The sequence below is a fragment of the Centruroides sculpturatus genome, unplaced genomic scaffold (genome assembly GCF_000671375.1).
Source record: "Centruroides sculpturatus isolate CEXI.00-Female unplaced genomic scaffold, Cexi_2.0 scaffold694, whole genome shotgun sequence".
In the NCBI taxonomy this organism is placed as follows: domain Eukaryota; kingdom Metazoa; phylum Arthropoda; class Arachnida; order Scorpiones; family Buthidae; genus Centruroides; species Centruroides sculpturatus.
Genome location: NW_019384906.1, coordinates 283,441 through 307,970, shown reverse-complemented (window position 1 = coordinate 307,970; position 24,530 = coordinate 283,441). Strand labels below are relative to the sequence as shown.

General features: G+C 32.5%; 2 protein-coding genes across 2 annotated transcripts in view; both read left to right on the top strand.

The window, feature by feature from the left end:
* Positions 1 to 24,435, top strand: part of LOC111631557 (transmembrane protein 11-A, mitochondrial-like) — a 39,528-nt gene extending 15,093 nt beyond the window's left edge. Inside the window, exons 4-6 of the mRNA XM_023375816.1 lie at positions 3,240 to 3,340; positions 23,489 to 23,544; positions 23,614 to 24,435. Of these exons, the coding sequence (XP_023231584.1) occupies positions 3,240 to 3,340; positions 23,489 to 23,544; positions 23,614 to 24,130 (674 nt within the window). The 3' untranslated portion in view covers positions 24,131 to 24,435. The remainder of the gene's footprint in view (positions 1 to 3,239; positions 3,341 to 23,488; positions 23,545 to 23,613) is intronic.
* LOC111631556 (jerky protein homolog-like) lies at positions 12,525 to 15,048 on the top strand. The gene is made up of 2 exons (XM_023375815.1): positions 12,525 to 12,670; positions 12,795 to 15,048. Exon 2 carries the CDS (start codon positions 12,944 to 12,946, stop codon positions 14,621 to 14,623), a length of 1,680 nt encoding a protein of 559 aa, XP_023231583.1. The 5' UTR covers positions 12,525 to 12,670; positions 12,795 to 12,943; the 3' UTR covers positions 14,624 to 15,048.
* Positions 24,436 to 24,530: the final 95 nt, after the last annotated feature.

The window sequence follows — 24,530 nt, the reverse complement described above, 5'->3', positions numbered from 1 at the left end:
TAGTCTTGTCAATAACAAAGTTTAGTCTTTTTATTTACAATGCATCTCTGCAGTAAGTTTGTGTGAAACAGTAGTAAATTTAAATTATTATTTCAGCAATCTAATGGTGCTGTTTTTTCCCAAACTTATTGCAGAAGTCGTTGTGATAAGTTTGGGAAAAACAAAACATTACTATTAGGTTGCTGAAATAATAATTTAATACATATCCAAACAAGAAGCTAAATGAAGAGTAATAAATTTGTTAAAATTTGTTTATTCTTTCTTCTGGATTATTAAATTAAAGGAATTACTTATTTGAAAGTATTTTTTCAGAATTGTTGGATGACTAAATTTCCCATTTTATTCATATTCTGCCAAACATGTGTTTGTTGTTACTTTTTCCCTCCTTTTTTCTTGGTGATGCAGTGTTTTTGCTTGATGTAGAGATGTCTTATTTACAAAAATTTTTTCCAGCTATTGTATATTTCTATGCTGTTATTATTATTTAAGTTACTACCAGTTTTTGATATGTACACACTTTCTTTAAATATTCTTATGTACGAGGTATATGTCTTTTTCATGATCAAAGATTTTTACATTCTTTTTATCTGTTTTGCAGTTATTAACAGTAGTGTTCATAAAATGTGGAATTCTGTTTGTATTTTAATTCAGCTTCATGTTCTTTAAATTGCAGTAGTAATTTTTTTTATTTCACCTGTATAAAGAGTTTTTACACGTGCAACAGATACTGTATTCTATATTTGATCTTTCCCAAAATTGTATTAAAAAATAGAAAAATAATATATCCTAGGAATTTCCATACTGAAAAAGAGAAGAAAGTTCTCAAAGTGTATATATGGCATTGACAAAATAAAGATGGTCTGATAAGGTAAAGCATTGGTGTGGATTAATGTTTCTTTCCTAAGAAATAATTTACATTATCTGTAATAGGACAATTAGGGTGGATGGCAGCTTTTATTGGCAACTTGCATATTCATTAACAGAACTGTAAACAGTTATAAATTCTGGTGCAAATTATTTAATATGTTTTTGACCTTATTCAAAAGCCTTCATCTGGCTACATTACTTTGAACATCCAATGCACTCACAGAATGTCTATGTATTGATAACTGAAATTGAATGATTTGATTTGCTAAATAAAACTATAAATAACATTCAGAATTTTTTGACAAAACAGTAACTTTATATCATTTACAAAACAAACTACTATTGAAATTTTGTCTTTACTTTCTTAAAATATCTTAAATTTTGAGTAAATGTTCTTGTCTTTGTAAGTTGTTGCAAATTTTATAATACTGTATGTTGAAATAAAGATTGTAAATGACAGTCTCTGTTTTGTGACTACTTTTGATTTTCTCCTAGATTGTTCACAAATGAGAGGTTTTTACTATAATTTTATAGTAAATCAAATTATCTAATAATAATCAAATGATAATGTGCAACCAAGGGGACTGAAGCGGAGAGCTTCTCCCCACTTACCGGCTTGGCTGTCAGAGAATGGCTATAGGAGGGCTAAAGATATGAGTGGAGAGGAGTAATGAGTCGTGATCAGGTGTCCAAAAGACTACACAGGTTTAAATAAATAACACATTTACTAAAACATTAAATAATTATACATAGAGATAATAAATTTAACACTCGCATATCGAGATATAAATATGTATTTTAAAATCTAACCTATCCTAATGCCTGAAGATCGAGAGAGAGTTTTCACGTTGGAGAGAGAGATAATTATGGCAAGGGTTTACCTCGTAGGAAACGCTCTCATGCTATAGGGCGTTGATAAAACACTCTGTGATCGTTGTCTTCTAATCCGAGGTGTCCTTTGAAAGCTATGTGGAGTGATGTCCTTCTCAGGTCGTGCAGCTATGTCCAGATGCGGTGTATGCTCCGTCGCTCCTAATCTGTAGAGAGTTCTTCCTGGTGAAGTTCTCTCGGAGGTTTCTTCTGTTAACCTCTTTGAGGAGTAATTCCGTCGTATATGGAGAGAATAGAAAATATTCAAAGTCTTTTTACCTTTTCATGGAGCGGCGATTATGAGCTTCGTAGATCCTGAGAGTGCTGGAAGAGTAGTCCACTGCGTTCTCTTCCCCCGACGATCGCTGTCGATGTGACATATCGTTCCCCTTTTATACCCTTTTAGCATGGGAAATCTCGGGGACTCCGTTGACGCAATATGTCAGTTCTCCCGATTTATGAGTCTCCCCCGTCGTGGGTGACGACATTATTGGCATCGTTTGACCAATTAATATCAAATGCGTCATCACCTGGGGAGATGACTGACCATTTTTGGTAATGTTTCTCACCGCAAAGTTGACCCTTGTAGGTGACCTCTTGTCTACTTTCGCCACAGGAACACATGTCTGTTTTTGTTAATTGGTCATATCGCAGACACCTTATAATAGAGTAGACTCCTGGGGAGAGGGGATTTCTTCCGCGGTCGCCTCGGACAACTTCGTCCATCAAGAAGGTCATTTTCAGAAACTACGCACTTCATTGTCCGGGGTCTGTTCTTCAGGCAACGGGGTGAGAACGGGAGAAATAACGTAAATATTGATGAAAGAAATATACAACTTCATTCCGAAGTTAAAAAGATTCTCATAAGAGAGTCAGATTTTCACAATAACATCTTACACTCTCCTCGAGGACACTGGAGTGTGTAATGGAATGAGGTATGAAGATACTTTTATTTTTGAGTTTCAGTGTGAATATATCATTGCTTTTTATAGTTCCATATAAACTAATTACTTTGTAAACATGGTTCTAAGGCATAAGGATACTTCCTTATGTCTTGGAACCATGGAGAGTGTAAGATGTTATTGTGAAAATCTGATAAGTCAAAGAAAAGTCATGAATGTTTACTTTAAAGGAAAAATTAAAATTTTAAATTTAGTCAGAAAAGTCTGCTTCCAAAAATTTTTGAAGTTTTTATGATTTATGGCATCATGCTATCTATTATAAATATGATGTTTATTTGCCTCATTTATAACAAAAATTTGTGTGATAGGTATGTTAGTATAGGAAATATTTAATTATTAATGGGGTTTGCTATTTTACATGAATTTTGCTTACACAAGAGGTTTTGGAATGTATTAGTCACATATGGCAGGGTCCTATTGTGAATAGTCTATTTAGTATTTGATATTTTAACTGAAATCTTTCAGGTATAGCAGTTTTGATATTTTTTTATATTTTTTATTAAGTTAAAATTCTTAATAATCATCTAATTTTATTTATAGATGAACTCAAGAAGAAGAAAACACAAGACCAAACAGAAAATAATTTATACATTATAGAAAGACTTTCAAATAAAAAAATCAGTTCAAAAGTAGTTGAGAAAGTGAGTTTTATTTCTAATTTCTCTTCTTAAGAAAAGTTCATAAATATTACTTATTTATTTGAATAATATAAATTATTGTACTTTCAGTAAACATATTTTGAATCATTTTACTGACATGGAATATTAGCTTTATACATAAATTGCTTTTTGCTTTTGATTTTGTCTGTTTTTCTCCTCTGTGTATATTCTAATGATTAAATTAAAGCATAGATTAGGCATATCAATGTAAAAAATTTTACTAGTGGTCTGTTTTTTGTTGTTGTTGTTTATACATACAGGTAAGAATTAAATAAGTATCTGGATGTTGGAAAATCACCTGGAAAGAAAAATACAAGCATCATAAAACAGTCTTCACTTTTTAAGAGAGGTTTATAATGTAAATTCCTTAACATCATCATCCATAAAATTTTTTATTATTTCTTTTTTCTCCTTTACATATGTCAAGAAGAATATTCCTATAGATTTTGTGTGTAATATTTTATGCGGGGATAACTTTCAAAAAATTATTTTAAACATTTAAAGAAATGAGTATATGATTAATTAAATTGCTTCAATGTCCTTTTTTCCTTATTATACTGGTATAACCAGTATAATAAGTCCTGATAATAGAAGATAGTCGAATTTATTGTCGAAAATTTACATATTAAATGAGTATATGGTTGATTAAATTGACACACTAAATCAGGCAAGCATATTCTGTCCAGTTTTTGTTACAACTTCAATAGATATTTTCAGTTTATTATTTCAATAATTTTTTCTTCTTCCTCTTCTTATATTAAATGCACCATCTGCTGTGGTTGGTAGAGAGTGATTTTCTTTGATAGTATCCTAATAGCATCCTTTGTAATGGAAGAATACTATCAAAGAGAATCAGTATCTCCTCTCTTCTTTATTAGTAATGAGAAGTGCTATTTCACATAGTGAGGTCCTTTTCATTTACTTATATAAAACATGTTTTGAATTACTTCAGCATATCTTCAAATACACCTTAAACTCTACTCTTTCAATAGAAAACTTATTTGAAAACAAACTTCCAGTAGAACTTACAATTTTTGAAATTTTAATTTTATGTAATACTAATTTCTGAATTTAAACAACCTAGACTTCAAATTTTAAATTTCAGTAAAAGTATTAAGCTTTACATCACAAAGTTTAATTCTTGTTAAACCTAACAACATTCCATGTTATTTCTATTTTTGGTCCTTATTCAGCTTTTTCAATAACTTTGGCTTCCTCCCACTGTGGTATTCACACTTCTATTTATGGAGTCATACTTTCCTATTTATATGGTACTCTTACTTTTTGAGAGGGTTTGCTGACACAGAAAATTGAATTTTTCATGTTACTCTAAAATTTCTACAGTTTGCAGTTTATTCCTCTTAAATGCCATGTTTCAACCTTTAGAGATTCAGTTCTAATTCAGTGTACTGTTTCCTTTTCCATATCTTAGTTATTTTCAAATTATCAATCTAGAATCAATATCTTGATTCTCTGAGCAGTCTGATTCATCATCTCTTGGTGAGTTGATAGGTGTTGCAATCTGCATTCATGTCTTGAGATAACCTTATGGAAGATTGCTTGTATTCTTTCATTTGTTAATTTTTCAATATTGAAAATAAAAGTAATTTTATGTAATGAGTATTTTTGGTTTGCAATTTGAGAAAATTGTAGACTTATAAATTCCCACTGTTGCCCATCCATTTGTCTATTTTTCCTTAATCTCAAGAATGGAGTTTAGATAGATGAAAGATGAGACCAGATATAGAAACTTTAGGGGCAGGAGATCCCGATTAATTGTATACGAACTTCCAATGCAAACCAAAATTCACATTATTTCAATTCAAAAATTTCCCCTGGAAGGAGTTAGATAGATGACCCGCACAACCTGTTGTTAAAGGAAAAGTATAATATACAGGGGCAAGCCACTACTAATTTGAGATCGAGAGAATATATTTTGTCTTGCCCCTNTAAACAGAGTTAATTAATGTGAAAAAAAATTAAGTTCGATTCAGTGTTTATGATTAAAAGTGAGATTTACCTAATACGCATTTGGAATATTCAGAAATGTTATGTTCAGAGCATTAATTAAATAAATCATAAAGAAATGAACAGCATTAATAATAATCCAAAATTACATAAGTTTGTATACTTGAATGAATTTCACTTACATATGGGAAATGATTTCTCGAGAAATTGTATCATTTGAATACCATTTTTTCATAATATTAAAACGATAGCCAATACCCTTAGAGGAAAGAAAGAAAGAAAAAAAAGTGTTTTGTATTTAATATCAATTATTTGTTAATTTTGAACTCAGTTTAGTTACACCACAACAAAACAACGTCACATCCATTCACTGGATAAAACAATTTCTTTAAATATGTGTTATATGTATGTATAATCTACTATTCTCTTATAAACTGCATCTAATTTCATATATTACTTCGTATAAACAAACCTGAATGATTCTTGATTTGCCAATGTCCATAGACAACATAAAAGCTGTTTTTGAGGAGACATGGGTCGTCTTCCAGAGGAAGTAATTTTTCGGTGTCTATAATTGGGCTTATTTTTTAGAGGATAATTTCAAAACATTCTCTTGTAAGTCTAAGGTTGTTTAAAATCAGTTGGCTTATAAAAAGGTAGTAAAATAAAAGTTTCTATCTTTTTTATTTTACCCTACTTTTCTTTTTTCATTTTTCTACAATTATATCCACAGTAAAATCATCATCGTCCGATTTGGAATCAAGTAGTTATATCTGTAACGTAACATTTAAAATAGCAGCTTTGACAATATTATTTTCAGGAAACTGCCATATTTGTTGTTAGCGTTCGCGTTTACTTTCGAACTGGACATGTAAGCACGAATACACATGCTAATGACGTCACTTCCGGTGTTCGGAAGTAGCACTATTAGCTCAGAAGTAAACGCATCCATAATGACTTTGTATTTAATTTTGCCGGAGTCGGAGTTGGCCTACTAAAATTATCCGGAGTCGGAGTCGGGTGTTTTTTTACTGACTCCGCAGCTCTGGTTGACAGGAGTTTTAAAAAACCCATTAAAATGTTTGATATATTTATTCTGTTTTTATTATGCTCTCCCATTTTGTATTACAGTAGAGCGTCGTTTATCCGAAAGAATTCGTAGGCAAATTTAAATTTTCGCTAGTGCTGTGGCGCTGCAATCTTTGGCTATATCTTGGACTACTCCAATATTGTTTTTGTTGGTGTGTGTGTTTTAGCTGGCAGCACTGACACTTTTGGGTTAAAGTCCAGATACGTATACCGTCATGGCGGCACTTCCTGTTTTCCGACTGCTAGCCTCGATCCCGGCGCGGTTTGGAGACGAGCGCTGTCACGTGACGACGCGAGCGCTCGCGCGTTCTGCTAGTGCGGCTGGTTCAAATTTTCGACGGGTTGGTCGTTTTTTGCATTACGTTCGACTTTCGCACAGATGGATTTCGGTAATTTGACGTCGACTGGTTTCTTTCGTCACCAAATTATTAGAATAGGTTAGGTTAGAACGTGCGTCCCCACTGTTTCCTTTCTTTTGTTTCACGGCGGCTCATCTCTGATTCCAGCAAATAGTGGGGACGCACGTTCTAACCTAACCTATTCTAATAAATTACCGTAATTATTACCAACCAAATTATTAGGATAGGTTAGGTTAGAACGTGCATCCCCACTGTTTTCTTTCTTTTGTTTGCTGGAATCAGAGATGAGCCGCAATGATGGTATACGTATCTGGACTTTGACTGTTATTTTTGTACGTTTTTGTTAAAAAATTGTTTAGAGCGATTTTTTTCGAATTTGCGTTTGTTTCCCCCCCTTTATCGTGGCAGCTCCGCCGCCGCCGCCGCTTTTCGTTCGCTCGCGTCGTCACGTGACAGCGCTCGTCTCCAAACCGCGCCGGGGTCGAGGCTAGCAGTCGGAAAACAGGAAGTGCCGCCATGACGGTATACACATCTGGACTTTAACCCACTTTTGTGTGGTGGTGTTTCTGAGGACTGTGTCGTGCTGAATCGAATGTTTTTGATACTGGATCAACTTCTAAAGTATATATATATATTTTTTTGTTTTTATATTTTTCAATATATTTATTTTGTTTGTACAAAATAAAAAAGTAATTTTTAACGATACAATAGTCACAATTATTATTTTAGATAGTTTTTGTTAGGCTTAACATCGACGAAAATTCAACGCGAAGCGACACGCAGCGGAGAAAAATTTCAACACGGGATAGGTTAATATATTTTTTTCGTACATAATTGGTTATCTGAACAACCCCGGTCCCCAATTGGTTTGGATAAACGACGCTCTACTGTACTTATAGATTTCAATGTTAAACTAGTGATATTACAATTTAGTATGTCCCATCTATAAGGGGATGCAAAAAAAATCCTTGTATAATGTTAAAAAATTAACTGTTACTTTGGCAGCATTATTTACAACTAAATTTTAATGAATGAGATGCACAAGGTACAAGAAAAGCTCTAAAATTTATTTTTCTTAAATTTACAATTTGTGTGTCCATTGTCATAAAAATATCTCTTTCTGCTTTTTCCCAAGACTACAAGTATTCAAGTACAAAGTAACCAGTTTCAAATTATAAATATTTCTACTTAAGAAGTAGTTAAATAATTAAGAGATTAGGAAATTGGGGACATAAATAAATTCCTGCTGAAAGAGCCGGAATTTTACTTAAACAAAAGCTTAACCAAACCAATCTCTAGCCAAGTACAGTGGGGACTGATTTCTTCATAATATTAGATGAAATGAAGACAGAAATTTTTCCAGTTCAATGAGAGTGACCAAAAAGTTGTAAATTTTGGAAATTTCCATGGACACCTTCTCCTAAAATGAATTAGTTAGAAAACAAATGACTCTTAAGTTTAACATATTTAGATTTTTACAGCTATGGTGAGAAACGTTTAACATCTACAACAACCCTGTTGCGTCCTTTGAGATATACTAGTGATGCGACAAAAGAGGTATTTGACATTGACTGGTATCAGTACCCTGTGGATTTGGCAGTCTGTGTGTATGCATGCACTGCAATTGTTTCTGATTCCATCCATTAGCTCAGTGTTTTCCAACCTTTTTCATTGAGTGGNAGGAAACCATTATTTAGAGATGAAGAAAGTGGATGAAAAAAGGTTAAAATGACTGAAGTGAAACATAAGCATTTAACTGATGCTGCTGTTGGTAAGCTAGGCCAAAAGTTCAAAATATCTCAAACAATATACAATACAAAAACAATAATAACAAACAATAAACATAACCAATAAACATAAACAATATAAAAAACAAAAACATAAACAGTCACAAACAAAGAATGTTGAGATATTAAAGGAACAGAATATTGTTTTCAAGAAAAGAATTTCTGCACCCAAGTACACTGAAACAGTTAGAAAATCAAACAAGGTTAGTCCAACAGCTGAACAAAGAGGATCTACATTCTGAAAAAATTCTGGATGTTCTTACAGATGACAGGTCTTATTTTATACTAGATAACTCAACATACAGCAAATAAAAGTTTTTACTTTGAAAAAGGAAAAGACATTATGCTAGTAGTGAAATGAAGTGCACACAAAGTTTCCAGCATTAGTTATGATGTGTACAGTCATAAGCTCTTGCAGACTATCTTGGGCCCTCATCACATCATCTAAACTTTGCATCAACACAGAAGTATATAGTATGGTGTGCATCAAGAAGAAACTCGTTCCACTTTTAAAGAAGCACTATCTGAATGGAGATTTTCTTTTGACTAGATATGGCAAAATTCCACTATGCTCAAAACACAGTTGTTGTCTTTGATCAACATGGGATATGATACATTCCTTGTGAAATCAATGTGTCTAATGTATCCCCAACTGAAACCAATTGAATGGTTTTGGTACCACCTAAAGCAAAATTATATGGTTGTTTAGGAGGCCAATTCCACTACAGAACTACACAAAAGAATTCAGAATAAGCTCCAGACTACAACTGAAGCTCCTTACAACTAAAGACTTCCAGAATCTTTAGAAACATGTGAAAACAAAAGTTGAAAAGCAGCAGACTATAGAGTAGATTTGATTTTGTTAAACTGACAGATTGCTCAAATATGTTTTCTTTATTTGCATTGCTCATTTTTGTGATCCCACAACACCCAACAAGAATAAATTAGTTTTCATATTTCAGATTTTTAGTTTATACATCCTTAAATATTCTATTGAAAAGTTTTCTTTAACTTGGTTTAAAACTTTTCTTATTGCCTTTGTATGCCACTCAAAAATATCTTAATTGAATTTTTTCCTTTCTTAAGCAAATATAATTATTATTATAATTTAAATTTAAATTAAAAATGCAGATTGTTCTTAAACAATTATTTATGAAATTATCATAAATAATTGACTGATTAATATTTAATATTATATGTAATTTAAATATATTGAGTTTATTTTCAGTTGAGCTGTTATTTCATTGTGTAGTTTTTTTATATATGTTTACAGTTATTGAAAAAGAAATCTAAAAATTCAACAGATAGTCAACAAGACACTGTAGAACAATCAACTGTATTTACTGATGAAGATTTTGAAAACTTTGAAAGAGAATATAATTTAAAATAATTGAATTTATCATGGTAATAAAATTTATAAAAAATCAATCATTTTTTGTTATTTCCAAAATTTATTATATTTTAATATGTAATTAAACTTATCATAATTTTAAAACTGTTATAAAAGAAATTAAATTTTTAAATACAGTATAGCATCATTTATCTGAAAACCGATCAACCAAAACATTGGTGAAAGCAAATTCAAATTTCCATTAGTGCTGTGGTATAGCAGCACTTTCCTTCTCCTGCCAACCAGCCTATGTGACCAAACTTGTCACTTGTGACAAATTGTGCTGTATGTACTGTAGTTGTTGTTTTGTTGCAATGGCAACTAAACGTAAACGCATTGTTCTCAGTGTTTTCGATAAAATTAAAATAATAAACCAGTTGAAGAATGGTGCTAGAGGATCAAGCTTAGCTCGGGAATATGGAGTTGGAAATGCCACAATATCGGACATTAAAAAGAATAGTGATGCCATTATAAAATTTTCAAGTATACTTGATAGTGAAGATGGAAGCGTGTACAGAAAAACAATGAAAATGGCAGAAAACCAGGATTTAGACACTGCAGTTTACATGTGGTACGTGCAGGTACGTAACCAAGGACAACCAATAACTGGCCCTTTGATTTGTAAAAAGGCTCTTGAAATAAACAAGAAACTAGGGGGTAATGATGATTTTAAAGCGACTAACGGCTGGCTTATGCGTTTCAAATCTAGGCACGGAATTAGGCACTTTAACATTCGGGGTGAAAAACTGTCAGCTGATACTGAAATAGCTGAACAGTTGAAAGAGTTTTTTAAAAACATGATTGATCAGAAGGTCTACAAAAAAGCCAATATCTACAATGCAGACGAAACTGGTTTGTACTGGAAGAAAATGCCAACAAAAAGTGTAATTAAAGAATGTTTAATCTTATATACATTTGTAGGCATGTAAAATAAAAATCTGGAGTAATTCATTTTTTCTACATGTGTGCATGTGAAAGGAAATTCAATGTGTAAATTTCCTGTTGCATTTGAGTTGCTTATTCAGTACTAAATGCTTTTTTTTTTTTTTTAAATAATTTGACTTTTGAAAATGGAAAACAAACATAGAAAACTCATTAGAAATCTTTATATTTGAAATTTGATGAAAGAAAAACTGTTTACTGTGAAACATTTAAATACAAGCATTTGAAAAAGTATGATATATGCTATAATTAAGAGAGTACAAGAGAAGAAAACACTATTTAGAGATGAAGAAAGTGGATGAAAAAAGGTTAAAATGACTGAAGTGAAACATAAGCATTTAACTGATGCTGCTGTTGGTAAGCTAGGCCAAAAGTTCAAAATATCTCAAACAATATACAATACAAAAACAATAATAACAAACAATAAACATAACCAATAAACATAAACAATATAAAAAACAAAAACATAAACAGTCACAAACAAAGAATGTTGAGATATTAAAGGAACAGAATATTGTTTTCAAGAAAAGAATTTCTGCACCCAAGTACACTGAAACAGTTAGAAAATCAAACAAGGTTAGTCCAACAGCTGAACAAAGAGGATCTACATTCTGAAAAAATTCTGGATGTTCTTACAGATGACAGGTCTTATTTTATACTAGATAACTCAACATACAGCAAATAAAAGTTTTTACTTTGAAAAAGGAAAAGACATTATGCTAGTAGTGAAATGAAGTGCACACAAAGTTTCCAGCATTAGTTATGATGTGTACAGTCATAAGCTCTTGCAGACTATCTTGGGCCCTCATCACATCATCTAAACTTTGCATCAACACAGAAGTATATAGTATGGTGTGCATCAAGAAGAAACTCGTTCCACTTTTAAAGAAGCACTATCTGAATGGAGATTTTCTTTTGACTAGATATGGCAAAATTCCACTATGCTCAAAACACAGTTGTTGTCTTTGATCAACATGGGATATGATACATTCCTTGTGAAATCAATGTGTCTAATGTATCCCCAACTGAAACCAATTGAATGGTTTTGGTACCACCTAAAGCAAAATTATATGGTTGTTTAGGAGGCCAATTCCACTACAGAACTACACAAAAGAATTCAGAATAAGCTCCAGACTACAACTGAAGCTCCTTACAACTAAAGACTTCCAGAATCTTTTGAAACATGTGAAAACAAAAGTTGAAAAGCAGCAGACTATAGAGTAGATTTGATTTTGTTAAACTGACAGATTGCTCAAATATGTTTTCTTTATTTGCATTGCTCATTTTTGTGATCCCACAACACCCAACAAGAATAAATTAGTTTTCATATTTCAGATTTTTAGTTTATACATCCTTAAATATTCTATTGAAAAGTTTTCTTTAACTTGGTTTAAAACTTTTCTTATTGCCTTTGTATGCCACTCAAAAATATCTTAATTGAATTTTTTCCTTTCTTAAGCAAATATAATTATTATTATAATTTAAATTTAAATTAAAAATGCAGATTGTTCTTAAACAATTATTTATGAAATTATCATAAATAATTGACTGATTAATATTTAATATTATATGTAATTTAAATATATTGAGTTTATTTTCAGTTGAGCTGTTATTTCATTGTGTAGTTTTTTTATATATGTTTACAGTTATTGAAAAAGAAATCTAAAAATTCAACAGATAGTCAACAAGACACTGTAGAACAATCAACTGTATTTACTGATGAAGATTTTGAAAACTTTGAAAGAGAATATAATTTAAAATAATTGAATTTATCATGGTAATAAAATTTATAAAAAATCAATCATTTTTTGTTATTTCCAAAATTTATTATATTTTAATATGTAATTAAACTTATCATAATTTTAAAACTGTTATAAAAGAAATTAAATTTTTAAATACAGTATAGCATCATTTATCTGAAAACCGATCAACCAAAACATTGGTGAAAGCAAATTCAAATTTCCACTAGTGCTGTGGTATAGCAGCACTTTCCTTCTCCTGCCAACCAGCCTATGTGACCAAACTTGTCACTTGTGACAAATTGTGCTGTATGTACTGTAGTTGTTGTTTTGTTGCAATGGCAACTAAACGTAAACGCATTGTTCTCAGTGTTTTCGATAAAATTAAAATAATAAACCAGTTGAAGAATGGTGCTAGAGGATCAAGCTTAGCTCGGGAATATGGAGTTGGAAATGCCACAATATCGGACATTAAAAAGAATAGTGACGCCATTATAAAATTTTCAAGTATACTTGATAGTGAAGATGGAAGCGTGTACAGAAAAACAATGAAAATGGCAGAAAACCAGGATTTAGACACTGCAGTTTACATGTGGTACGTGCAGGTACGTAACCAAGGACAACCAATAACTGGCCCTTTGATTTGTAAAAAGGCTCTTGAAATAAACAAGAAACTAGGGGGTAATGATGATTTTAAAGCGACTAACGGCTGGCTTATGCGTTTCAAATCTAGGCACGGAATTAGGCACTTTAACATTCGGGGTGAAAAACTGTCAGCTGATACTGAAATAGCTGAACAGTTGAAAGAGTTTTTTAAAAACATGATTGATCAGAAGGTCTACAAAAAAGCCAATATCTACAATGCAGACGAAACTGGTTTGTACTGGAAGAAAATGCCAACAAAAAGTGTAATTTCTAAGAATGAGATGTCAGCACCTGGTTTTAAGGCAAGCAAATCACGCGTCACTGTTATGGTATGCGGAAATGCTACAGGAACGCACAGACTACCTTTGCTAATCATAGGGAAGTCTAAAAATCCACGGTGCTTTAAGGGAATAAAACAATTGCCAGTCATTTACAAGAATCAAAAGAATTCATGGATGGATACAAGCATTTTTATAGAATGGTATGACACTGTGTTTATCCCTGAAGTCAAAAAGCATCAGCTTACAACTGGGAATTCTGGAAATGTTTTGTTGTTGATTGATAGTGCCCAAAGTCATCCCTCAAACATTTCACTGGAAAGAGAAAATGGAAAGTTTAAAGTTGTTTTCTTGCCTCCCAACATTGCGTCAGTCCTACAACCGATGGACCAGGGGGTCATTGAAAGCTTCAAACGTTATTACAGAAAGGCATTGCTACATATGGTACTGATTGGGGAAGAATATGAAAAAACAATTCGGCAAGTGTACACTAAAATTAACTTGAAGGATGCTATGTACATGGCAGCAGAAGCTTGGGCTACTGTCAAGGACACTACACTAGCAACAGCTTGGAATAAGCTCCTACCATCATATGGTTCTATCATTGCACCTGAAGAACCACCAAACAGCCAATTTGTATCACAACTGTTTGGGCTGATTAAAGAACGTTCTGGATTTGAAGAATGTGATGAAGAAAACATTCAAGACTGGCTCAAATGTGATGTCGATGATCGTGGCTATCAAGTATTTTCAGATGATGAAATCGTTGCCAGTATCATTGACAACCAACAAGAGCCTAGTGATGATGAAGAAGAGCCTAGTGATGATGAAGAAGAGCCTAGCGATGATGAAGAAGAGCCTTGCGATAATGACCATGCTGAAAAATGTCCATCCAGTGAGGAAGCTTTTCACTGCCTTGAGACAGCTATAAAGTGGTTAGAACAACAAGAAGAATGTGATGCTGTCCAATTGCTGCTGTCTTTAAAACGTGTGCGAGATTTAGCAGCAAGAAAACGGGACTCAGCTACGAAGCAAAAGACAATTTTGGACTTTTATCCTAAACTGTAGGCCTATTTTATGTAAGGTATGCATTTGTAAGACATGTATATAAAATATATACAGTACAGTTTTGTGTTTAATAAATTTTTTTCTCAAATTATCAGTTATCAGAACAGTCCTGAATTATTTCGGATAATCAATAATTTACTGTAGTTATTTTTTAAGGTGGTACAGTACATTATAATATATTAGTATATCAAACATTGTGAAGCCCAGCATGTATATAGAAACATAACCAAACAATCACCTTAAATAATCAGGCTATAACTCTGCTAATTTAATGATTAATACTAAACTTTAATCCATACTCAGATTCAAAGCATATTGTATATCAAATACACCTTATTATTGAGAGACTTTGTTTATTACATTGAACAAACATTTTCAACCCACTCAATGGGTCATCATCAGGTTATTGATGCTATCCGAACCTTTACACTAGTTCATTTACAATTGTTCTTATCGAATCACTAAGGAATTTGAATTAACTTTTAATTCAAATTTCTTAGTGATTTGATAAGATTAGTGAATTAAAAGTTAATTCAAATTCCTTAGCGATGCGATAAGAACAATTGTAAATGAACTAGTTTAAAGGTTCGGGTAGCATCAATAACCTGATGATGACCCATTGAGTGGGTTGAAAACATTTGTACAACGTAATAAAGAGTCTCTCAGTAATAAGCTGTGTTTGTTATACGATTAATACTAAATAATTTGCTACTAGGGGCAGTTTTAATAAGTTAATAAATAATGGCACCAGTAAAGTTCAAAAAAAATTTTTATATCAATGTTTGCTTCTGGTCCATCAATAAGCACATCATAAAGTTCAAGTACTTTAGGTCTTCCACTCTCTGGTTTGTCAGAAAGACAACTTATGACTTCACAAGCTGCATTTGGTGGCAACCACTTCCACAATAGTCCTAGCTTCAGCTTGCAAGACAGTTGTAGCAACCCTTTTTCCTGCCACAGTGTCTCCTTATATACTATTTATGTCTGACGGTTGGCCAATCATGAGCTGTGCAGGATCGAGTTCTCCATCGTGTCTGCTGCAGCTAGTAGCCAATCTTGGCTTGGTCCAAATTTCAACCATCTCTCTCCAGGATGCATGCATCAATGTTTCAAAATTTGAATTATCGTGTTGCACACAACACCTTATTGACAGCACCTAATGTCTGCCACTAGTAGCAAATTACTTAGTATTAATCATTAAATTAGCAGAGTTATAACCTGATTATTTAAGGCAATTGTTTAATTATGTTTCTGCATAACATATTACTTGTGTTATAATTGTTTATTTTTACTTCATCAAAAAAAAATGTAGTAAATGAAGATTAGTTATGAGTGTTGTCAGTATATTAAATACACCTTAAATTTTTAATTAATTTTAAAGTTAAGTCTTTTTAAAGTTTTCTTTTTATAACCTTCTAAAAATGATGTTTGAATACATTATAAAGAAAAATTAATATGAATTTTTGTTTGTATACCAGTTTTTCATGGAAATCTATGCTGGTATCATAATTAAAGTTATTAAAATAATATTACAGCTGAAATATATTGAAAATAGATTAATTTACAAATGTTTTTATTATTTTATGATAAACTTCATAAAAAGAATGAGTTTTATGTTCTGATGAAGTTCACAAGTATATTGTGAACATCTATGTATAAATTAGAGTATGTAAACAAATTTTGAATAAAAATATAATTTACAAAATAAATTTTTAACATAACAATAAAAGATTTTTATATTTGTTTATATTGTGTTATCATTTTATTTTTTAATTTATTTAATTATGAATAGAAATAAATAGAATTAGTCTTTATTTCTTCATAAGAAAAAATATTGCAGACCCTTTCCTCATTAGACATTCTTCGAATTTTGTTATCTTTAATATTTTTAAATCAAAGGAAAGAAAATGTCAATGATAAACAATATTGCATCCCTTAAATGTTTTAATTCTTTTTAATTTAATTCATAAATTAAAAAGAAAGCAAACCCAGCAACAAGTTGCATAACTTTCTCAGCAATAAAGTTAAAATTATATATGGTGCTATCTGTTATGTGATTTTGTTTTAAAAAATTAACTTTTATATTATTAATTATTATAAAATGGAAAAAAGCTTAACTTTGAAGATAGAGATGAGTTTGATAATAATAAAAATTGTAAATGCTCATAACAAGTAAAATCTTAAGTCCAGTCCTATTCAAGATATGACAAATGACCCCTTTTATCTCCTCACCTCCTCGACCTTTTAATCACTAAAATTTAATAGCATCAATTCCCTTAATACATACATACAAGAAAGACTTCGGCTGTACATGACATGTTTAGCCGGCGGGAAGGAGGGAGAGGAGATAGATAGATAAAGGTAGTATCCCTCTGAATGGTGTATGTATGGCTACAGTATCCTCTATGTTTGATGTTGGCATGCAGTTTGTAGGCTGCAAGGTCCTAGTCTCCCGAAGGTCTAAAAGAAAACTTGAGTTTAGCGAACACCAATAATTGAGTGCCACCATGAATAGCCAAGTGTAGAAGTTAGTTCCAAGTGGTTAGTAGTTAATAGGAAGACTTATATCTACTTAATACTAATAAAACTGAGCACGCGATCACAAATCTTAATACTACTTAACAGCTAGACAGCGTGAAAAGCAAATGAACACAATGACAAACTAGATGAGATGAATGGACCGGACCAACAGAGACAAACGAGCAAGACCCCAAAAAAATTTTTTTTATTTTTATGTATTTATTTATTTGTTTTTTTTTAACATTAACTTCTCACTAACTAAACTAGGGTTTCTCAAATGGAATCACGGTTGTTTTTTTAACCCGGGAAATCCTGCAAATTTCTTAAAAATTCACTTTTTTCTTATTTTGTGTTAAGGTTGAGGAAATTTTGCAAATAGAAAGTATAATTAACTCATAAACTGTCAGAATACATTTGTATTTATTAATTTTAAACCTACTTATTAGACTTTTTAAAATTTTTGCTCGTGGCATGCCACAAATGGTCAATAATCAATACGTAGCTTATTTGTGGCAGGACTCTCAAAATTCTTTACCTGTAATATCTGGAATAATTGTGCTTATGCTGTCTTAATTTTTAATCATGCCCAGTAGCTTCAATAACTGCGTAACGCCAAGTTGTGCAAATTGGTCAAGGATACAAATGAGTACGAAGTCTGCAAGTATGAAGTTTTTTTTCATAACCTGATTATTAAAGGCAAACGAACTGCCAAATTATTGGACTATGATGTTTCTATTAAAGCAGCGAGGTAGACAAATTGAGAATACTAGAGAACAAAAGAAGTACTACAATCTCAAAAACGACCTAAAAATCTTTCAGGATACAGGTGAAAAATGCATATGTTTCTTCTCTTAAATGCATTAAACATGATTCCACTCGCATCAATTGAATTGGAAAGGGCGTTCTCGGTACCAAGACTTTTCATTACTAAAATAAGAATTAGATTGAGTGATCCGAGTATTGACCATCTTTGCTTTTTAAAATCTTATAAAACTTTACAATATTTTGTATTATATTTTATTTAAAAAATTAAAATTACCTTCTAAGTTAGAAGTTTAATCCAAGTTCATTTTTTTTTAAATTTTTAACTCAATTTAAAGCACTTTTTTTGTTGTTGTTGTTGTATGCAGTTTCCAGCAAACTTTAATAAATTTTTTCTATTTGTCACAATTTCTACGTAATTCAAAGGTAATTTTTAATATATATCTTACACATCATTATTAATATGATTTTGGAGGTTACAGAACGTATTAAATTACTTTTAAAAATGAAAAATAATTGTATCATTTGATTTCATGATATTTTGTATATCTTAAAAATAATTAATTTTATCCCGGAATCCCAAGACAAGCAAAAGACCGGGAAATGAGAAACCCTAAACTAAACTAAACCTACCATAACCTAAGATGAATCTAACCAGAGGACTAAAGCTAACAAACCCTAATCTAATTTAACCTAACCTATCATAACATAACCAGAAACCAAGCTAAGAGTCCCTAATCTAACTTATAACTAGGACTAACCAAATTTAGACCAAAGAAGAAGACAGAAAATAAGAATTAAAATACAAATTTGAAAGGCAGCTATATACCTACAGTTGAAACAAAGCAAGAGAAAGCTAATTGCCATCCATGCCCCTGGATTGAGTGCTCTCAAGAGCCCCACTAAGGGATATGAATAGATGATGATAAGGGAATGTGAGTAGATGATGGAACATTGTACATGTGTGAATGAGTTGGTGCAGGTTGCAAGACCAGTTGTACCCTTCAAGAATAGCAGTTCTCATTAAACTTTCTCTGTGATTACACCTATTGCAGCAAAAAACTAAGTGAACTGGTGTTTGGTCCTCCTGAATATCATAATCGCATTATAGATTGTCCCCAAGGTTAAATCTATGCAAGTATTGCATTAAAGTAGCTGTGTTCTGTAAGTAGCTGAGTGAGGGTGTAACTAGGGTAAAAGTGATGATGAATTGCAGTAGTGTCAACCTTGGGGATGAAAGTGTAGGTGAGCCTACCAGTGGTGTCATGGTCTCAGCTGTCTTGCCAGAGAATGAAGATTTCCTTCTTGACATGATTGTTGATGTACAAGGTAGGAATATAACTGAGAGTACAGTAGAGCGTGTAATTGCAATACAAGAATGAAGATTTCCTTCTTGACATGATTGTTGATGTACAAGGTAGGAATGTAACTGAAAGTATAGTAGAGCGTCGATTATCCGAAACGTCTATCATCTGAAAGAATTCCAGTCAGCAAATTTAAATTTTTGCCAGGTCTGTGGCACTGCAATCTTTTGCTGTCTTGGGCTACTCAAATATTTTACATTTTTGATACTAAATTAACTTCTGAAGTATAATTTTTTATTGTTTTTATATTTTTCAATATATTTATTTTGTTCGTACAAAATAAAAAAAATAATTTTTAACGATAAAATAGTCTTCGTTAGGCTTAACATCGACAAAAATTCAATGCAAAGCAACACGCAATGGAGAAAAATGTCAAGATGGGATAAATTAATATATTTTTTCGTACATAATCAGTTATCCGAAACATCGATCTTCTGAACAACCCCATTGACCATTGGCCAGCCTCCTCATCACCAAAGTCGAAGGTGGTATTGTAACGTTGATGGCTCCTCTGACGTGTAGTTCGTGGTAATCGTTGGGTAATCCAGTCCCCAATTGATTCGGATAATCGACGCTCTACTGTACTAGTGACTGAAGACTTTGCATCTTGTTTGGCAATGTGGTCAGTAGTCTCGTTGCCAAGAACCTCCACATGACCCAGACCCATTGGAAATCTATTCTAACGTTGTTGTCTAAGTGTCTTAGAATGTGTTGTATGAGATGGACGAGTTTTAAGCAGCTATCAGACTTCACAATCCTGTGAAAAGCTACCCTACTGTCAGAATAAATGTGATAGTGTAAGTAGTGTGTTTTGTCCTTCCTACATGTAATGTGAATTAAGCTCATATAAATAGCTAAAGTTTCCACCTGTGCTATTGAGTAGTGTGTACCTAGATGGAAGCAAGCATTGTGAAGCTCGTGGCCTAAGTCGGAGTAAACTACAAAAGCGGCACCCACATTGTCATCCATCTTGGAACCATCAGTGTAAATCCTAAATATGGGATGATCACCTGGATCTTCAAAGTAAATATCAAGAGCAAACTGATGGGAAGGGGTGGTAATTGTAAGTCGGGAGGGTATTTTTGTCGATGCTGAATTTTTTGATATCATCGATCAAGGTCAAACTGGGGGGAATTTTATCTACTCTGATCATTTTGTTGACGTCTGAGTTGCTATAATCTCGCCAGGGTAAGGTGATGAGATTTTCCTGCCAAATAATGCATTTAATTTGTAAGTCGATGGGGGTTAACCCTGACATTACCAAAAGGACACTAATGGATGCAGTCCTACAGTATAAGCCTTACAAATGCGGAGAGCTTCAGTCCTTTGAACAGATAACAGTTTTTTATGGTTATGGACTTTGGCAGCCACGTGGCCCCCAGACCTGTATGGCATAGATGAGTGCTGGCTGAATTGCACTCCTGTAAATAAGTTTAGTGGGGTAGTGCCAAGGCTCCATGTGTTCCTAGCAATACTAATGAGGGCATTGGTCATCTTTTTAGCTTTGTCTGTGATGTATTTGATGTGGGGTGTGAAGTTTAGTCTCTTGTCAAGCATAACACCTAAATATTTAATTTTCATTGTTTGGTTTTTTTGTGAGTATCTATTCGAAGGGTAATCTTCCTGACGAGTGGCGCATTCCTACCAACTATCATGCTTTTGTATTTGTCTGTGTTAATGGGTTGCTTATACTTAATACTCCACTGGTGAATATTATTGAGAATGTCATTGCATATATCCTGTCAGCGTTCACTATTCCTGTGGGAAGCTAGGATAATTGTGTCGTCTTCATAGCCCTGTATGTGGCAGCCAGGAGGCAGGGTGTTGTTTAAGTGCAGGATAGTTATAGGCTATGTTCCAGAGACCAGGACCAGACCTGGATCCCTGAGGACAGCCCAAGTGATGGGTATGATTATGTTATTTTGTGTTGTATAAACACCTACATTCCTGTTGCTAAGATAGGACTGAAGAAGTTTGTAAAGATTTTGAGGGCAGTGATGAGAGTGTAATGTATGCAAGGTAGAAGGCAACCAGGCATGATCAAAGGCACTTTTAAAGTCAATAGTGATTATTGCCATTTCTGATTATTAAGCTTAGTCTGGTGGATGGCATCTACAATACCTTTGTTTTTAGAGAAGCCAAACTGATTCTGGTGCAGGGCTCTATGCTTGTGTAGATGCCAAGTAATCCTGTTAATCATTAGACCATCTAACACTTTTCCCAGAGTTGGGAGATATAGTTCTAAGTAAATTGACTGTGATGAAGAGTACGAGCCCAAATGTTAATGAAGGTGTCGCGGAATAATTGCCAGTTAGTGCGAGTATAGTGAAAACTGTGATTATTAGTATTACTAGTAGTGTTCAGTTGGGTGAAGATATATCTATGGTCACTGACAGAATCTATGTCGGTAGTGTAACATTGGTTGACTCTAGGGATGATATGACTGTTTCCTAATGTTAGGTCAATCCAACTTTCCCCTGTGGTACAGAAGTAGATTGGAAGAGTGCTGATGTTCAAGTGAGTAAGGTTGTGTTGGGCCATGGTTTTGTTAACTATGTTACCCTAGGGTCATCTTTTGGACTATGCCAGGTCACAGGCTTGGCATTGAAGTTACCTCCTATTAGGATAGGTTTATCTTTGTATGAGTTCAGGAGGTGGTGAATGTTTTCAATGGCTGTCTCAGTGTTATGGTGTCTAGAATGTAGACTGAACATATGTAAATATGAGTGTTATTGTCTGTAACACAGACAATGGTAATGTATTCTGTGGTGTGTTGAGAGACAAGGCAGGCAGTAATGTTTTTTTGTTCCTGATGATACCAACCTTGATGTGATAGCCAGGGTCCTGAGCTGGATAGACTTTCCAGTCATTGAACCTGACTATCATGTTGTTAATAGTGTAGGGTTCTTAGATCATGATGATGTCTGTATTGTGTTATTAAATTAAATTGATTAAATCAAAGAAACTAACTGTTTCTGCCTGGGAACACTAAAACAGAAACTGGGCTAGCTTAGCCTAACAGATGAAAAATACATGAAAATAAAAAATCTAGCCAATGAGAATGAGAAACTGACTCAAAATCTAAGGAGTAACACAAATATTAACTAAAATGACAAAAAAAAGCAGGAAAAAACACTCAGTAGAGCCCAAGAAACACAAAAGTAGACCTCAGCAAAAAGCTCACCAATACAGGCAAGAAGCAGGCAGAGGAATTTTCCAATTCCCCTAATACACAGGTCTTCCTTCAAAATATCAGAAATTTGAGAAAGGCACAGGAGTTATTAGGTCTCAAAATGGGTAAACAAAATCATGCCCCCACCTACACACACAAACATCCATACATAGAAAATTCCAAATTTTTTTGCATTTCTCAATTGGGTAACATGAGTGTGTCTGGCATCTGTGTTTAAGATGCTGAAGACAACTGCGTACGACCAATAACTGCCATTTCCATTTTATTATACAGTATTTGTGTATTTTATCTATTATTTTCATGATCTTATTTATTATTTAGGGCAGTGGTTCCCAACCTTTTTTCGTTAGCGTACCCCGTGACATGTCATATCTCTAGATTGTACCCCTCATTTAAGAAATTTAGTGAGCAACCGTATTGTTAATTTTACATATTGTAACTTTAAATTAAAGAAAACATGTATAATAAAGTTGTGATTGTTGCAAGAAGCATTTTTTATCTAATAATTTTTTAATACTATTAGTTTGTGATACATAATATATTATTTTTTCTGCCATAATAACTAACTTTTTTCTGTACCCCTAAACAACCTATTGCGTACCCCTAGGGGTACGCGTACCACAGGTTGGGAATCGCTGATTTAGGGCATTTGTGTTATTTTTGCCTTAAATTTTGAGTATTAGTTTATTGATATGGGTTGTTTAGGATTTAGGAATGGATTAATTCACTTTCCGTTATTTCCCACAGGGAAAATTGATCAGACTTTTAACAGTTCAGAATTTGAATGGCATCCTGAAATGAATTGAATTCAAAGTACGAGGCACCTTTCTATAATCAGTCACTTCAGTCTACTGAATTCATTATATAAAAAATTATAAATGGATAATATATCACTAAAAAGATTGTGATAGCTATTGAATGTTATTTTGTGTTAACTTTTTGGTTCATGAAATTATAATTTTAATTATATTACTGTTTTACTTATCATAAAAATAGAAACATTAATAATAATAATTTTTTTTTAAGATTCCATTAAATATAGATGATCCTAGGAGTAGACTTTCAGGTAGCACAGACCTCAAGTGAGTTCAATTACTTTTATTCTAAGCATTTTATTTTTAAAAGCATTCTGATTTTGTTATTTAAATTAGGGAACAACTTAAACAACAAGGAATTGTCATTATTCATCAACATCCAAAAGATGAAAAAGTGTTGCAAACTGAGGATATTGAATTTCAGAAGGCAGTGGAGACAGGCAAACATATTATTGTTATAGAACCAGAAGGACTTGGTGAAATGGCATCTATGTGGATTACTTTTGGAAATTTTTTTCATAAAATGAATATAGTTATGAGTTTAGGAACTATTGCATCTGCATATATTTTCAAAAAACCATATGTTTGTTTCAGTTTGTGTGCATTTACAGTCTTTAGTTCCATTGTATACACTTTAACTTGGCAGTTTGATCCATGTACTAATTATAGGGTGGAAAAAAATCCGAAAAAGAAAGCAAGATTTACAATGTTAGTTTCTAACCAAAATCCAACAGTTCTTATTTTTAAAAAAGATAGACTTAAAAGTTTTGCTCGTCTTACCATGACAATTTCAGCAACTAGTATTTGTCTATGGAACTTTTATAAATTTTATTCAGGAAAAGTGAAAATTTAAATAAATAAGAAAAATAAAAGATTTGAAAGTTCAATTCATTTTATAACCAAATTTAGTTTCAATTTATTTTTTAAATTGAAAATAAAGATAAAAGTGATTAGTTTTATTGGATAAAAGATAATATATAAAATCATCTATAAACTTTAATTATTGTGATTCATGTAATGAGTGAACAAAACTTATAATACGTGCAAAATATTCTGATTGTACCTTATTTAAAGTTAGTGTTTTGCAGTGGCGTGCCGTCATTAGAAGCGGTGGAAGCGCCGCTTCCCTTGTATTTTATAAAAAAATAAATACATATTAATTTTAATTATATGAAAATAATCGCACAATATTTTATTATAACCACATTATGTATCTTATTACAAATTTCTATACTACACGTGATAAAAAAAAT